Source organism: Cetorhinus maximus, chromosome 23, assembly GCF_964194155.1.
Source record: "Cetorhinus maximus chromosome 23, sCetMax3.hap1.1, whole genome shotgun sequence".
NCBI lineage: Eukaryota > Metazoa > Chordata > Chondrichthyes > Lamniformes > Cetorhinidae > Cetorhinus > Cetorhinus maximus.
The window spans coordinates 51215224-51233611 of NC_135901.1; the positions used below are offsets into that span (position 1 = coordinate 51215224).

The window sequence follows — 18388 nt, forward strand, 5'->3', positions numbered from 1 at the left end:
TTGAGTTGAATGATGGAGTAGGTTCGATGAGCCGTGTGGTCTACTCCTGCTCCTATTTCTTGTGATCATGTGTATGATAAAGTCAGTAATTCATGTTATAATAAAAACAGAAAGTGCTGGAAGTTCTCAGGAGGTCTGACAGCAAATGTGAAGGGAGAAACAGAGTGAAGGTTTCAAGTTTAATTCGACTCTTTTCCAAACCATAAATTGGGTCCTAGTTACGACATTTTGCACAACATCGAGACAGGGAATGGAACCCAGGCGGTGAAAGCACCGAATCTGAACCACTAGGGTGTTTCTATAGCATATTCTTTGAACGAAATTAGCTTCCGACTGAAGGTTTAATGATTTAAGACAATTTAGAATCCATCTCTTCCTGCGTCTACTTATATCACTGACATAGTTCTGCTTTGTGCCCTTTGGCTACAAGGAAATCCTGCCCAAACTTTGCCACTTCTGCTGTTATTCAGTAAGTTCCCACACAAATAGATTTATGAATATTCAGTTCAAATAAAGCGAGAGAATGGAGGAAACATGTGCATAACATCCAACCTATTAGAAAGATTGGGTTCAAAGCAACGAATAGAAATTGATTCTCTGATTGCATATACCGAACTGGAACACACTATTACACCGATGGAATCCACTGTCTGTTCAAATGTTGCTCAGTGAAAATTTCAATCTTCCTCCGCTGTGTCACATATGGACTGAATCAATAAGCAGTCTCCACTTAAATAAATACAGAAAGCGTCAATCTCCTCTTGCAATTTTTAAACCTGTTGTTATTCTTTGTACCATTTACCATGATGATATATGATGCAAGTGAATAAAATTTGCAATGGTAAAAATGAGTTCACCCCCTCAGTAAACTGAATCACATTGACACACACATATGAACACACACAGACATATACACCGAGAGTGACAGCAGGCTCGGGTTTGTCCCTGAGGACTGGCAAACTCTCAGAAAGCAAGGATGCCACTAAATAGCTCAGCTTTGTTCCAATTCTGACTGCAAATTCTGTGAATGCTTATGGATGCACAGAAAAGAAGGATCACAGAAGTGAAACAGGAAAAACAGACGGGAGTGTTTGGAAGGTTCTGACTCCATTTAGCCAATAATTAATTCTGGAGGCACCAGAAGGAAGGAACACTGAGCAGTGCAATCGGCAGGATGCGAATCAGTGTGGGCAGATCCCAGTGGAGTTAGAATCCATCGGCTTAATCGCTCAGCCATGACTGGAGACCTTACACTGGTGTAAATGTTGTTCATGTAAAATCATGGAATGGTTACAGTAGAGAATGAGAGCATTCAGTCCCGCCTATTCGCAGTCACCCTGAAATTCCTACAGCCTCCCTTGTTCTTCCTACCAAGACGAACCAAGTCATATATCAAATTACCCGAGCCTATGCTAAGGAATTTGATGAAACGTCTGAAAGGACGAACCAACTGAAACTTTGGCAGTAATGAGATTCAAACACACAACTCAATTTATATTTCTCCCTTGTTGAAACTATGCTTCAGTTCTGCTGAAGGGCCATGAGGGCTCGAAACGTTGACTGATTTCTTCTCCGCCGATGCTGCCAGACTTGCTGAGTTTTTCCAGGTAATTCTGTTTTTATTTTGTTTTGGATTTCCAGCATCCGCAGTAGCTTTTAGCTTTTTGTTTTTATCAACTCAATAGAAGCTGCAGCCTAAATTGGCCACTCATACACTCTACTGCTGGCAATATGTTAGTAACCATTGCCTTGAGTGGTATTGGTGCTGAATAAGAACATAACAAGTAGCATCAGGAATAGCCCATTTTGTCGCTCGAGCCCCTCACTGTTCCAAAAACTCAGAGCCAAGGCAACACCACATCTTGAGGCCATTCAGCCCGAGTCAGAGGAACATCGGCCTTTCAGCTCTTTGATCCTGCTCCGCCATTCAATAAGATCATGGCTGATCTTGTGGTCTCAACTCCACTTCCCTGTCTGTCCGTTCCGTCCCGCGCCCCCCGCCCCCCATAGTCCTAGACTCGCTTGTCTATCAAAAATCTGTTTAATTCTGCCTTGAATAAATTCAATGACCCAGCCTCCAATGTTTCCTGGGTAACATTCCTCACACTAACGACCCCCTAAGAAAAGAAAAAAAACCTCTTCATCATCGTCTGAAATGGGAGACCTGTTACTCTTCTGGAAACTAACTCACCTGTTCCCATTCCCCTGCCCTTTCCCTGGACATGCTGCAGGTTTTAGTCCAGTTCCCTTTTGAAATCCACAACTGAATCTGCCTCCCCCACACACTCTATCTAACCCAGCCACTGGCTTCATCCCTTCCCGCTCCCCGGACAGTTTCTCACCCAAATAAAGAGCCGCCGCACTACTTGGTGCAACCCCGGGATCGGGAGTTTCTTATTGAGAGTTTTGGGGCTCCACTAAGTGTTCGTGACGCCTCAACATCCACGCAGCCGCTGCCATTCCTCCCCACCACTCGGCCTCTCCATTCCACCCCAAGCACTCGGCCGCCTTTAGCCCTCCCCACTCACTTCGCCTCCCCGTTGCTCCCTTGCCACTCGGCCCCTTCATTCCTCTCCACCCACCGGCTCAATTCACTCGCATCGACATTCTGTTGCTCAGCTCAAGTTACACCCCGCAATGTGCATGCTCCTGGCAGAGTCCGGTACTGCGCCTGCGCAGGGAAATCTTGCAGTGAGGATCGGGCACATTCTACCCCGCAGCGAAGGCTGGGTAGGATCACCGCCATTGAAAGGTCACGTGGTTGAATAGAAAATTATGTTTTGTGATCCGAAGACAATGAAGCCATTGGGCCAATATGTACAATTATTTTTTTAAAATCACACGTTCACTTCAGCTGCTGAGACTCCAATGGGTTCACACGCAACCGTTGGGGTTTGTTCTGCTGTTGGTTACTCCCAGAACAGAACTGTGGTGGAGGTTTTAGGCGCATTGGTTGCTGGAATAAATTAGTTAATAAGTCTGTATATTATCTCCATGGCTGCAATGGTAATCGGAGTTGGAAACTAAATTATCCATTTAAGATTTCGCTTTCTCCATGGCGGTGTTCCTACCCAGCATTCGCTGCGGTGTAGAATGTGCCCTATCTTCACCACAGAGGCTCCCGCGCAGGCGCGGTGGTGGGATGAGAAGGGAGCATGCGCAGGTCATGTTGGCGCATGCGCAGTCTGGATGAGCAACAAATGGGATGCGGTTATCTCAGCTACACAACCGGAGAGAATTGGCCGACTGTAGGAGGAATGGAGATGGCCGAGTGGGTGGGGAAGATTCTCAAACACCCAGTGGAGTCCTTAACCCCAAAGGAAACTGCCGGTCCCGCGGTTACACCGAGCGGGGCGGCGGTTATTTATCGGGTGAGAAGCTGCCGGGTGAGCGGAGAGGGATGGAGCCGGCGGCTGGGTTAGACAGGAGGGATCACAAACACCCGGTGTAGACCCCAAACCCCTAGTAAGAAGATCCCGGGTCCGGGTTTGAACCGGCGGCAGCTGCTCAGGGTTTTCCCGCTGACAGGCCCGGGGATCAACGGCCGCCATCTTTATAAGGGTCAGTGTGCGGCGGAGCGCATGCGCGGACACAGATGGCTCAGCCCCGCCCCTCATTCACTCCGATTGGATGGAGGACCAGCCGCTCCCGCTCGGTCCTCCAGCCCCGCCCCCTTCCTATTGGTCAGTCACAGAGAGAAACAGCAGAGAAACAAGCCCTTCGGCCCATCGTGTCTGTGCCGGCCCGCAAGCCCCCATCTATTCTAATCCCATTTTCCAGCACTTGGCCCCTAACCCTGTAAGCTGTGGCGTTTCAGGTGTTCATCTAAATCTTCTTAAATGTTGTTGCCTCTACCACCCCCTCAGGCAGTGAGTTCCAGTCTCCAACCACCTCCTCCGGGTGAAAAGATTTCCTCAAATGCCCTCTAAACTTCCTGCCCCTTACCTTAAATCGATGACCCCTGGTTATTGACACCTCTGCTACGGGGAAATGCTTCTTCATTTCTACCCTATCTCTGCCCCTCACAATTTTGTAAGTAAAACAACCCTAACCTATCCAGTCTCTCTTCATTGCTGAAACTCTCCACCCCAGGCAACATCCTAGTGAATCTCCTTTGCACCTCACCAGTGCAGCCAGAGAAGCCGGAGCTGGAGCCAGAGATGCCGCCAATCACTCCCCAGTCATTTTGAGCTGGAGCAAGAGCAGTGCGGAAGCCCTAGGATGTGGGTGAGGAGGATTCAGAAACACCCGCTGGAGGCAGGAAACTCCCAATAAGAACCTGCAGCTCTGGGGCTTTTCACCACGAACAGGCCCAGTTTAATGGCCGCCATCTTGCTTCAGCAGCGAGCTTTGCGCATGCCCAGCTATCCTGGTGAAACAAGAGAGTAGGCGGGGCTTCAGGGTCCCAGTGAACAGGAGAAAAAGTGATTCATTCATTGATTTTATTCTCACTCTGGACACAGGGGTTTGAGAACTGAACTGAACCAGAGCAGATGGAAGGAGAAACTGGGAGTGGAGGAAACATATGGGGGAGATGGTATGATCGGTTTGGAATTTAGCACAGGAAATTGGAGAGTGTTTGGGCCGAGGATTAGCAGCTTTGGGAAATGAGAAAATAAAAATGAGAATTGTCTGCTCTGAACTCCTATGCTGTACTTAGTGATTACTTTTGTTAACTCTCTTTACAGATCTTAGAAGGGAAGGATTTGGAGATGCGCACTGAAACTAAGCATCTTGGTTGAGTCAATTGTTATCCAGAACCTTAATACCGTCGACCTTTGAAGGTGGAAGGGAAAATGTTCGTCTGTTTTGTCTCCAAGAAAATAAATTGAAACATAAATGTGACTGGACAAGCATAGAGACACATATACAAAAGTGAGTGTTTCAGCACACTGACTGTGGAAGGAGCTTTAACCAGTTACACAGCCTGGACAAACATCACACCATTCACAGCAGACAGAAACTGTCAGCTGTTCTGTGTGTGGACAAAGTTGCAATTGATCGGCTCAACTGTAGGAACACAAAGACATTGGCACCATGGAAAAACCTTGGAAATGTGGGGACTGTGGTAAAGGATTCATTTATCCATCCCGGCTGGAATACCATCGACGCAGTCACACTGGGGAGAGGCCGTTCACCTGCTCCAAGTGTGGGAAGGGATTCACTCAGAAAACCTCCCCGATGTTACACCAGAGAATTCACACTGAGGAGAGGCCCTTCAGCTGCACTTACTGTGGGACGAGGTTCAGGTATTCATCCACCCTCACTACACACCAGCGAGTTCACACTGGGGAGCGACCGTTCACCTGCTCCATGTGTGGGAAGGGATTCACTCAGTCAGCCAGCCTGCTGAATCACCAGCGAATTCACACTGGGGAAAAGCCGTTCACCTGCTCTGTGTGTGGGGAGGGTTTCACTCGGTCATCCAGTCTTTGGTCACACCAGCAAATTCATACTGAGGAGAAGCCTTTCAGCTGCACCTCCTGTGGAAAGAGTTTCGGGCATTCATCCACACTTGCTGTACACCAACGTACTCACACTGGGGAGAGACCATTCATCTGCTCCGTTTGTGGGAAGGGATTTGCTCGATTATTCAGCCTCCAGTTACACCAGCGAATTCATACTGAGGAGAATCCATTCAAGTGCAGTAGCTGTGGAAAGAGTTTCAGACAGTCATCTGTCCTCATTGAACACCAGCGAATTCACACTGAGGAGAAGCCGTTCAGCTGCACTTCCTGTGGAAAGAGGTTTAAGCATTCTTCTGCCCTCACTGTACACCAGCGCACTCACACTGGGGAGAGGCCGTTCACCTGTTCTGTGTGTGGGAAAAAATTTGCTCAGTCATTTGATCTGGTGAGACACCAGCGAATTCACACTGGGGAGAGACCATTCACCTGCTCCGCGTGTGGGAAGGGATTTTCTTGGTTATCCAGCCTTCAGTCACACCAGCGAATTCACACTGAGAAGAGCCCATTCAGCTGAAATATCTGTGGAAAGAGTTTCAGACAGTCATCTAAGCTGACTGTACACCAGCGAGTTCACATTGAGGAGAGACCATTCACCTGCTCCGTGTGTGGAAAGGGATTCACAAGGTCCTCCAACCTGCGGACTCACCAGTGAATTCGTAAATGACTGTGGAGTTGGATTCTGTGGTGACTGCTTCTGTTAATCATGTCCAGGATTGATAGTCTGACAATAATTAGGTTTGTTCCTGCTGATGTTAACAGCCGTATAACTGGCTGGAGTTTAATATTCTGTTTCTGTCACTGATTTTCTGAACTGCAGTGTATCTCTTAAAAGCACCATCTGTGATATTACCCTTAATTCAAGAACCCATGACAGGAACGCATTTATAATAAAATTATTAACTTTTACTTTATCCTAAATTTATCTTTGGCACGAACTCTACAATTCAGTGTCTGAGAGGTTCCACTGATTAACATCTCCAATTAGAAAGTGCTGATTAATCCTTGCTGACAATTCTTACTGACTTGTACATTACTCACAGTGACACCTCCGTTATGTAATTAAATTATCAAGGAAGATAAACAAAATAGTGAAGTATTTTATAGGCTCATCGATGAAAGCTTCATCAGTCAACATTGATATTGCTGAATCTTGGAAGTCGCTGAGTTCAATCATTTCTGACACAGCAGCAACAACATTTGGGAAAGGTGGAACCCACAACAAAGACTGGTTTGAGACCTACTCAGCAGAGATGAATCTGTCATTGAAGCAAAAAGCAAAGCCTACCCGATTACAACATAAACCCAACAGCTAGAGCACTGCGTAACTTGAAAGTAGCTGAGACAGTTGTGTAAAAGCCAGGGGGATACTGTGCAAATAAACACTGGATCAACCCATGTCAAGAAACCCAAACTGCCTGTGACAATGGAAATCTACGTGCTGTGTATGATGGGATCAGGAGGGCGCTTGGTCTGACCATCACCAAAGTTACCCCCTGAAATCAGCAGATGGTGAAGTTCTCATCGACAGTAGTAAACAGATGTCCCACTGGGTTGAACTGAACTGTGAGCTGTACTCCCATCAGACAGACATCTCCCAGTCTCTGTTTGACTCTCTCCTGCAGTTTCCTGTCATGGTTGAGTTGGATGAGGACCCTCATCATTTGAGCTCAAAAAGGCCATTAATTGCTTAGCAAGCAGAAAGACACCCTGCAAGGATGGAATTCCAGCTGAACTGCTCAAGCCCAGAAAGTCCCATCTACTGTCACAGCTTCATGACCTCCTCCTTCTCTGTTGGGAGGTAGGATCCTTTCCACAGGACACGTGTGTGATTGAATAATGATCACAATATACAAAAAGAAAGGTGACAGAGGAGATTACAACAACTACAGGGACATCTCACTCCTCAGCATCACAGGGACGTCCTTCACTAGGGTCAGGCTTAAAAGACTCCATCTACTTGCAGACCGAGTGTATCCAGAAGCACAGTGTGGTTTCTTGTGCTGGCAGATCTACAGTGGACATGATCTTCTCCAAGCTGAGAAAAATACTAAGAGAATTGGAAAATCAAAGATTAAAATAGGATTTGCTTTATCCTTGATCTGAAAATGAAGCTACATAAAGTTGACACAAGTGTGCACATTTGAGAATGTTTCTTCAGCCCCTTTGCTAACAAGCTGAGAAGTTAACCCTTTCCACTGACAGCACAGTGACAATGTAAACAAAAGGCTTTGCTTTTTAAAGATTTGGCTTCATCCCATTTGTTATCATTCAGGACGAAGTGCCTGAGAATGGGAGATATGGGAATGATCTACAATCTGATTGCAAGTATCTGTACTTCTGTCTCTGATCTACAAACACCACATTATAAGTATTAAATGGGACAATAAAGTTCCTCCAGTTTTCCTGAATGAGATAGAATGGTAATTAATGGAATGACGCATTTAGAATAAAAGAGAAAATCACACCACCAGTTGGGAAATGGAATAATTCACCTGGGTATAATTCAATGGAATAGTTCAATCTGATGTACATGTACATTCAAGTGAAAGTCAGGAAAGTTTTTAAGATGAGACCAGTAAACAGAGATTTCTCTTGGTGATGTTTGTGTCCTTGCCTCTGTATTTAACAGAAACTGAATTCGACAGTTTGGCCACTATCCAAGGCATCAGAACCAGGCAGGGTTAGATCAGCAAAGATCTTCAGACAGACGCCCCATTGATATTTTGATAAGATCACTTGAAAGGCCAAGGGCGACTTGCATAGGTTGGCACATGTAGCATGGTATTGGGATACTGGTGTGAGTGTGCAGATGTGATATGTCCACATAATTAACATGTGGAAATGCATGGTGACCCTGCACTGAAGAACAGGTCCCAGACATGCTCAACTACTTGACAACAGAACAACATGAAGTGATTATTGTGGAAAATTGAAGGAGACATTTTAAATCATCAAGACATTAACATATATTCCATAGTGAAACTAACTATAAAACAATCAGCATTGAATTAAACACACTCGTATCTATCAGAGAGATTAAAGTTAAAGTGAAGAGGGAAATTGAATCTGGATTTAGAAAATATCCAAAAGGTGGATGCAGGTGAACAGAGAGCTGGAGAATCTTTAAAAACCGTGCATGAACTTTTGTTGAACCAGATGTATTTACAACATTCCAAAAATGTCGAATTGAGAGAGATGATCAGCAGGTGGGGAGGATGAATCTCAGTCGATAGTTATCACATTTTAGTCGAAAAGTTTTGACATTTATTCTTGGTGGCAGCTCAAGGGTTTGTGTTGCTGATTCTGATCATTCTAGTAGCTTTAGTATGTTATCTACGGTTTGTCATCAAGAAATTAGGAAAACAAGCTCGGAGCTTAGAAATAGTGAGGCTAGTCAGAGATCAGTTGTGAGAAGTCAATAAGGATTTTCCCTTTTCATGGTGGGGAGATCTGTAAGAAATCATTGTCTAATAACCTTATAAAACCTTCAGAAATGCATTGAATATTATAGGAATAGGTCTCTATCTTTTGTTTAGGAAGAATGAGGGGAGATGGGAGAGAAACTGGAGAAAGATGTGGTTTCAGGGCTCAGACAAGAGGAAACTTTAGAGACAGTTTGTCCCGGTGGGATAGTGGAAGGGAGGGAAGCAGCAGAGGCAGATGATCGGATTGTCCCAATCTTAGTGACAAAGAAGCTCCATGAACTCCTCACACTTGTTGTTGGAGGTGACGATGGAGGAGACGGGGAGAGGGAGAGCCCTTCAAAAGGAACTAACTTGTGTTAGAAATCTTAAAAAGACTTGACACATGGTGAGTTGAACACAAAGCTGATTTATTTGACTTTTATCCAGAATATCAACCCCTATAACTGGGCTGTAGTTTATTAACATCAGCAGAAACAGCCCCAAATGAACATGGTGAGTCCTGGATGGAATTTCACAACAACATCCAATCACTGTAGTTACTTGTGAACCCGTTGGTGTCTCAGCAGGTGGGATGACTGAGTGAATCCCTTCCCACACTTAGAGCAGGTGAACGGTCTCTCCCCAGTGTGAACTCGCTGGTGTGTCAGCAGATGGGATGACTGAGTGAATTCCTTCCCACATTCTGAGCAGGTGAATGGCCTCTCCCCAGTGTGACTGCGCTGGTGTTCAGTGAGGTGAGATGACCACCTGAACCCAGTCCCGCACTGAGAGCACCTGAACGGTCTCTCGTCAGTGTGAAGACGTTGATGGGACAGCAGATTCCCAGAACTTATGTAGCACTTCCCACAGTCTGGACATTTAAAAGGTCTCTCCTCAGTGTGAACTCGCTGGTGTGTCAGCAGGTTGGATGAATCCGTAAATCCCTTCCCACACTCAGAGCAGGTGAAAGGTCTCTCCCCAGTGTGAACTCGCTTGTGAGTCAACAGGTGGGACAACCGAGTGAATCCCTTCCAACACTTGGAGCAGGTGAACGGCCTCTCTCTAGTGTGACTGCGCCGATGTATTTCCAGCAGGGAAGGGTAATTAAATCCCTTCCCACAGTCTCCACATTTCCACGGTTTCTCCCCGTTGTGACTGCGTTTATGTTTTGACAGGTCAGATGATCGGCTGAAGCCTTGTCCACACACAGAGCACGTGTACGGTTTCTCCCCACTGTGAACGGTGCTTTTTCCCTCCATGTTTAAAATCCAATGATATTCAGGTTACGATAAATTGGGCGACTCCATCAAATTCTGAAGTGATGTTTGGTTTCAGTTTCCTGATGATAAATCCTCCCCTTCTGTGAAATTGATTTAAAACAGAAAAAAGGGAGTGAGAGAGAACCCACAAAAACACAAAGGCAGGTTGTGAAATTGAGCTGAGTGAATCTGGGAATTTGTGAGGCCGGCACTAGGAAAAAGTGACCATGAAAACTGCTGGATTGTCATAAAAACCCAACTGGTTCACTAATGTCCTTCAGGGAAGGGAACCTGCCACCCAGTCTGGGCCTACACAAGACTCTGGCCTACAAGGGTGGAGAGAGGTGAGAGAGGCAGGGGGTGAAGGTATATCTACAACACAACAAGAATTTGACAAAATTTCCAGAAACCTCAACCTCCACCCCCCGGAAGGACCAGGGTAGATGTATGTGAACACCATCACCTCCAAGTTCCCCTGCAAGTCACACACCATCCTGACTTGTCTGTCATCCAGTATTTGATGAGCAGAAAGTTCCTCCATTTAATTACTGGGAAGACTGAAGCCATTGTCTTCAGTCCTAGCTAAAAAATCCACTCCCTAGACACTGACTCCATCCCTCTCCCTGACTGACTGAGACTGAACCAGACTGTTGATAGGAATAGGAGTAGGCCATTCAGCCCGTCAAACCTGCTCCACCGTTCAATCCGATCAATGTCTTTTTCCCCACACTATCCCCATATCCCTTTATGTAATTGCTAATTCCTTTGTTCCCTCTAGACTCAACTCCTGGCTGGCCTCCCACATTCAGCACCCCTGTAATCCAGAACTCTGCTTACTCGCACCAAGTCTTGTTCACCCATCACCCCTGTACTCACTGACTTACAAAGGCTCTGGGTTAAGGAGAACTTCAATTTTAAATTTCTCATCCTTAGTTTAAATTCGTGCAAGGTCTTTCCTTCCCTACCTCTGTAATCTCCTCCAGCCTCACAACCCTCCAAGGTATCTACACTTCTCTAATTCCGACCTCATCAGCATTCCTGATTTTAACTGCTCCACCTTTGGTGTCTCCCCCTTCAGCTGCCACCGCCACAGGCTCTGGAATTTCCCCTGTAAACCTCTCTTTCCTCCTTTAAGATACTCCTTAAAATCTACCTCTTTTAGTAAACCTTTTTTCATCTGCCCTGATATCTCTTCATGTGGCTTGGTGTCAAATGTTGCTTTCTATCACTCCTGTGAAACACCTTGGAGGGTTCTGTCACACAATAGAATTAATTAATTAACGTTTCAGGGTGGACAGTATGTGATAGTCAATATGAGCTCAGAGTGGGAGAGAAATTGACGATAGCACAGGAAAAACAATTCCTGACTATGAAAGATACTGTGGGAAGATAAAGCTGGGAAGCCAGCAGCACTTGTTCAGTGGGTGGGCAGCAGTGGAAACCTCATTTAGACAGAGTTGGCAGAAGTTACAGTAGAGTACGAAATGTAGTTAAAACACACCCAGTATGAGAGGCAGGGGAGTTTAGACAATGGCAGAGAGGTGGTCAGGAAGGGCAGAGGTAAAACAGGGCAATAGGTGGACATGGATTCAGATCCACAGTGGAGGAGTGACACCAGCCATTGAACTCTCACAGATAACACAGCACAGCATTAAAGGTCTCCATTGTAGATGAATACTCAAAAATATTAACCTCTGAAACTATTTCACTTGTTCCAACTTTAAACTCCCCTGTTGCAGCCTGCAGCTGGAAAGATATCAGAAACACTGAAGTCAAAGAAAAATCTCCCAGTTGAGGAAATACCCAGGGAGCGGGGTGATGTCACCGTGTAATTGTCGATGTGCGATGATGTCACAGACACAAACACAGAACATCTGGGTCTGTGCAAACCAGTGATCAACACACTTCATGAAGGATGGGAGGGTCCTTGAGAGGCTGCAGAGCAGATTTGCCAGAATGGTTCGAGGGATGAGGGATTTTAATTGTAAGGTTAGGTTTGAGAAACTGGGGTTTTCCTCTTTGGTGTGAAAGAGATTGAGGGGAGATTTGATAGAGTTGTACAAGATTATGAAAGGTATGGGTAGTGTAGTTAAATGAAAGCTTTTCCCATTAGCTGATTATGAAAGGATTAAGGGACAGAGATTTAAGATTTTAGGCAAGATCCACAAGGGGGATGTGAGGGACAGATTTTTTACCCGGTGACTGGCAGTGACCTGGAACTCAATGCTTACATTCAAAGGCTGATGATATTCAGGTCCTGATGAATCAAGTGACTTTCAGATTTTGATGTGATGTTTGGTTTGAGTTTCTCGTCTCCACTCTTCTAACATCCTGTAAATAGAGTTCACAAGATCCATCACTGTCAGTCCAGGACAGAAATTCTGAACGGCCAAACGTTTCTCTTGGTTTGAGTTTGTTATGTGTAAAACCTCCCCTTCTCCCCTGTAAAAGGAATTTCCAAAATCCATCCCTGTCAGTCCAGGATAGAAATGCACAATATTCTCTCCTCCTGCAACCTGGGCCAGGATGACCGCGCATGCGCCCTGCTGCACATTGCCCCCTATAAAGATGGCGGCCGTTACCCCGGGCCTGGCGAAGGGAGAATTCCAGAATTTTTCGGCCCGTTCTCTGCAAACACAAGACCGGTACCTTGTTATTTGGGGTCTGCGATCTGCATTGTGTCTTTATGAAGCCTCCCTGCCCACTCCGCTGGCTCCATTCCTTCTCACACACCCACTAACTCTGTTAGTTTGCTCCACTCGACATTCACCCGCTCTGAGCAGTTTCACTCACAGACCAGCACTGCGCATGCTCGTGAAACAGACGTATTGCGCATGCTCTAAACACACACACACACACACACACACACACACACACGCAGGGTAATACGCATGTGCAGGGAGCTGCTGTAATGAGGATAGGGCACATTCTGCCCCGCCGTGAATGCTGGGAGACTACCCCGCCATTCAAAGGTGATAATATGCAACTGAAACATATGTCCTGTAATCAGAATACGATGCCAAGGGGGCAAGATATAAAATTCTTGAATTAATCGATGCAGTGACCAAATTGGTCTGGTCTCCACCATAATTCTCTCCTGGACATAATGAACAGCCGAACAAAGCCCTACATCTAGACCTGAACTCATTGGAGTCTCAGCAGTTGGGGTGAGCTGGTGCCTTTTTTTCGCTGCCAAACATGGAACATTAAATGCCTCTTGCCAGTAGCAATGCCCTGACTGTGGATCAAACTCTTTGAACTTTTCAAGTTGGAGTATGAGCACATGGGCAAATTGAATAAAGCCCTTTGTACTCATGAAGTATCTGAATGGCCTCGCACCAGTGAGACTGTGTTGCTGTGTTGGTAAAAGAGATGATGAGTGAATCCCTTTCCATTTCCAGCTGGTGAATGGTTTGTTTACAGTTTGAATTTACCTATATGTTTTCAGCTCAGACATAGATCTCGAAATCTGCTGGTAATGGGTTCGTCCATAACAGCAAGGAGCAGGAGTGGGCCATTCGGCCCCTCAAGCCTGCTGTGCCATTCAATAAGATCATGGCTGATCTGAAAGTAACCCGAAATCTATATCGTGCCTGCCCCCAATAATGTATCACCCCTTTGCTTACCAAGAATATATCCACCTCTGTTTTAAAAATATTCAAAGACTTTGCTTCCACAATCTTTTCAGGAAGGGAGTTCCAAAGACTCACGGCCCTCTGAGAGAGAAAAAACTTTGCTTCAGCTCCGGTTTAAATGGGTGACCCCTTATTTTTAAACAGCAATCCCTAGTTCTAGATTCTCCCACAAGAGGCAACATCCTCTCCACATTAACCCTGTCAAGTCCCCTCAGGATCTTATATGTTTCACTAAGGAGTTAATATACTGCAGGTGCTGGCTATCTCAAATAAAAACAGAAAATATTGGAATTCTCAGCAAATCTGTTAGCGTCTGTGGAGAGAGAAACATACTTTTCATTTCAGGTCTGTAACCTTTCATCAGAACTGCACTGCATCCGAACGGTTAATTTTGCCTCTCAATCCAAAGATGCTGCCAGGATTAGTCAGGGAACTCAAGAAGATAAAGAAAATCCCTTTGAGGAATGGAATCCGAGGAAAATGAAGGGTGAAATGCCCGACTGACCAGAGACAGTCAAGGCATCTTTCCCTTCTTTAAGACGTTGGAACATTGATGTTATCAGTGAAATTAACTGATCTGAGACATTGAAAGGATTCTCGTTACTGCACATCAGGAATTCAAACCTAATATCGGCTTCAGGACAATCAGAATATTTGGTAAAAGACAATACATGGGAAGGCTTTAAGGAAGACGGCATCGGTTGTAGGAGAGCTGGTTCCCGGTGACATGGATGTGTCAGCAGTGGGTGGGATCAGACTGTTTCCATGTATCCACAATGAGTGCCCACCCTTTATTTTGAAAGAATAAAACTGATAGAGAGTGATATTCATCTGGGTAGCGGCAACCTGAAGATTTGACTCACCTTCACCCTGGTTGGGATACCATGTAGTCTGACCTTTTATAAGTCTCTGTGGCACAATTCGTCAGCGTGTTTGCCTGTTTATCGAAAGGTTAGAGGTGAAGTTGTTACTGTTTTCCCTCCATCAGTATTCATTGTCACACAGTTCCGCATTGTCACCGGGTACTTGGGCTGCAACAGTTCCCGCATTGTCACCGGGTACTTGCTCTGACCAAATGGTCTGTTTAGGTTGAACACAAGTGACTTCTTAACCAATAAGAAGAACCATTGCTGTTAGCTGGAACATGAAATCGATACTTTCCCCGTTTAAGATAGTTCTTAAAGCTTCCACCTTTGACAGAGCTTTTAGTCCGGATATGTGGCTCGGGGTCACACTTTATTATATAATGATCTCGAGGAACACCTTGTGACGTTTCATTACGTTAAACGTGCTTTATAAATATAAGTTGTTGTTGTAAGACACACATAGAAAGGGCCAATCTCCTCTTTTATCTTTTACGCTGCTGCTTCGCTCTGCAACTTTTTAACATGAAGTTGCACAACTAATGTAAATAAAATTTGTGATTTTAAAAACGCTTTCACCCCTCAGGGAACTGAACATATTGACAATCGCAGAGGAACACGCACAGATATATTCACCAAGCATGACAGAGGCCTAAGGGGAGACAGGGGCGAATAAAGCATGGATTTCACTAACTTGACTCAATTTTTGATCGATTTCCAAAAGCAAATTTCCTGAATGGAAATCAGAAAATACTTGTGTATTTGGATGGGTTTTCTTCTTTTGAAATGATAATTAATTCGGTTACAATCACAAAAGGCAAAAATCCTAGTCAGCAGGATATTTATATTTACAACAAAGGTTGTAAATCTCAAAATGAGCACCATGGGATTTGTGTTGCACAGTGACTCGCTTTCCTGTTTCCAAGATAAATACTTATCCTGTACGACATTCCATTCCCAGATCTAAATTATTTTAAACCAATTAAACTATCTGATTGCACTTCCACTCACACTTAAATAAACACGCTTGGATAATGCTCTTGCCAGGTTTCAAACTGCTGCACTATCACATGTGAAGCGAATATGACCCCACTCGCCTCTATAAACCCTGCGCTGTAAAGATCCCAATGGAGCTGTCTGGAATGTTAAACGGTGACGTCATGCAGCAGCACTTTGGGTCTTTGTTTTGAAGAAATGGAATTCGGCTGTTCTCATTAGGAATGCTGGAGACAGACTGATCAACAATGTCATCATCAAATGGCACAGCACAGTATCATCAAATAGCACAACGCACATCCACCAACATCCACGCATCGTGTCTATGTCCCTTGTGTACAAAGAGCTTTCTAATTAATCTCAATTTCCTTCTCTTTCTTCTTAACCCTGTTTCTTTTTTCGCTTTGAAGCTATTGTCCAATTCCCATTTGGAAACTCAGAGTTGAGAAAACCAACATTGAAAGCTTCAGCTGGTTCCTCACCTGAGCAAATACGTCAGGATTGGTTTCCGTGCACTGACGTTTGCAGTGCTTTATTTTGGTCGGAAGAACAAGGCAGTATAATTTTCAGGGTGATCTGGAATCAATCGGGCCGAATGTCCTCTTCCTCTGCTGTAGCCATCCCAAGATTTTATATGAACAGCATTAATACTCTTTGAAGGCTCATTGCTGTGGCCGAGTGGTTAAGGTTGGATTCGAAACCCATTGGGAATCTTCCCAAATAGGTTTGAATCCTGCCGACTGTGCTGCTCCCTTTACTTCCCTTTCGGTGCCTCCAGAATAAATTATTGATGAAACGAAGTCAAAAACCTTCCAAACTCTCCCATGTGTTTTTCCTGTCTGACTTCCATGTTCCTTCATTCCCGTACATCTGCTAGCATTCACCAAATCTCCAAATGAGCACCATTGGATTTGTATTGCACAGTGACTCGCTTTCCTGTTTCCAAGATAAATGCTTATCCTGTAAAACATTCCATTCCCAGATCTAAATTATTTTAAACCAATTAAACTATCTGTTTAAGCATGTGATCGAACCGGACCTTTGGATATCTGTAACAATCATTTATCCCTGTTCTATGAAGAGGGAAAATCTGTAACAATTATTTATCCCTGAGTTCTGATAAAGAGTCATACGGACTCGAAACTTTAACTGTGTTTCTCTCCGCAAATGCTGCCAGACCTGCTGAGTTTTTCCAGGTATTTTTGTTTTTATCCCTATTCTGTAACAGACTCGGTTTGCAGGTTGAAGAGGAAACGTATTGAGAATGTCGATATAAACTCAGAAAGAATAAGGACATGCTGAATCAGAATAAACGTCTTATATAAATTCAACATGAAATCAATTGTGTAAATAAGCAATAATTATATCAAAACCAGTATCAGGAACCTAAGTCCAACTCATTATGTCATGGGGTCAGAGAAACTATTTTAATTATGGCAAATTGTGCATGGATTCTGCAGAAACTGCTTCTTCGAAAGTGAATTGGACAACTACCTGAAGTGGATAAGCATCATGTTTATGAAAAAAGAAAAGTAAATTGAGACTAATTGGTTCCTCTTCATAACAGAAGCTGGCACAGGTCGGTTTAGTGGTTAGGATTCAGTGCTCTTACTGCCGCGCACCCGGGTTTGGATAGATATGATGATCGAATGATTTTCCAACATGTTGTGCCATTTGATGATGACATTGTTGATCAGTCTGTCTCCAGCATTCCTAATGAGAACAGCTGAAATCTATTTCTTCAAAACAAAGACCCAAAGTGCTACTGCAGGACTGCATTGTAATCAGGGGTATGGGGTGCTGTCTCCTGCTGTGTTTCTGTGGTGTAGTGGTTATCACGTTCGCTTTACACAATAAAGGTGCCCTGGTTGGAATCCGGGGAAGAAACGTTGTCAAGTAGTTGAATTGCTCCTGTTTACTGTGGAACATTAACTGAACGCAGTATCCGACAACCATGTTATGTTCTCTCTTCATCATTTCACAGAATAAACACTCAGCAAAGTAAACATACTTTTAAACTGGCAGCAGGTGAGTGCGGGCCCGGATATTGCTGCTTTTCGCTGTCTCACTCACTGGAGAGCTGAGGAAGAGAGAATAATTAATGGGTTTATTTGAATCCAATAACTTCATAGATTTGAAATGTGCAATGGTACAAGGTTGATCAGTTGTTAAAAATATAAATTATATTTGAAAATGATCCTCAGAAAAAATCATTACTGTTAGAAATCGTTGGTTAACCAGGAGGTTGCAATTTCTTTTCTTTCTTTTGTCGCTTAAGGACCCAATGTCACCCTGAACTGTGTGACAATGAATGTTATTTGTGTTTTACATAAACGTGTCATTTTGTAGGAGAAACGTGCCTCTGGTGAAAGAGGCCTGAAATGAAACTAGAAGATACAGGCATCAGGCTAGGTTGTAACTCTGGTGGTCAGGAATCAGCATTTGCACCACTGCGGCCTGGGTTCGATTCCGAGTCAGGGAATGGTAATTTACTGCCCTCGTGCAAATTGCTAAAATTTAGCTGAATAAAACCTCAAAACGCATAAAAGCTCTGCCAGAATCAGTGGAGTATGGCATCGGCGCCAGAAATATCATCCGTCAAGACCAAATACAGAGGTGAAGATATGGAATGAGGAAAGGGTTGTGTTAGGTTTCATAGCACCAACTGTCGGGATGATGGTGCAAGGCAAAATATAGAGATAATAGCGGAGCTTTTACTGTTTACACCAGCACAAATATCTCCCAGATCTAGTACCAACTCTC

At 44.5% G+C, this 18388-nt stretch overlaps 2 protein-coding genes across 2 annotated transcripts in view; one reads left to right on the forward strand and one right to left on the reverse strand.

Annotated features, from left to right (window-relative positions):
* The window catches only part of LOC144698030 (uncharacterized), a 45023-nt gene that overhangs the window by 14235 nt on the left and 12400 nt on the right, over positions 1 to 18388 (forward strand). Inside the window, 1 exon segment of the mRNA XM_078569969.1 lies at positions 5017 to 5977. Coding sequence (XP_078426095.1) covers positions 5017 to 5977 — 961 coding nt within the window.
* LOC144698282 (uncharacterized) lies at positions 9282 to 12935 on the reverse strand. Its single transcript, XM_078570253.1, has 2 exons — positions 12781 to 12935; positions 9282 to 10232 (listed from the first exon to the last, which is right to left on the reverse strand). Exon 2 carries the CDS (start codon positions 10129 to 10131, stop codon positions 9430 to 9432), a length of 702 nt encoding a protein of 233 aa, XP_078426379.1. The 5' UTR covers positions 10132 to 10232; positions 12781 to 12935; the 3' UTR covers positions 9282 to 9429.

Coding starts and splice junctions, on each gene's coding strand:
- LOC144698282 (XM_078570253.1), bottom strand. CDS start 10,131: ATGGAGGGAAAAAGCACCGTTCACAGTGGGGAGAAACCGTACACGTGC.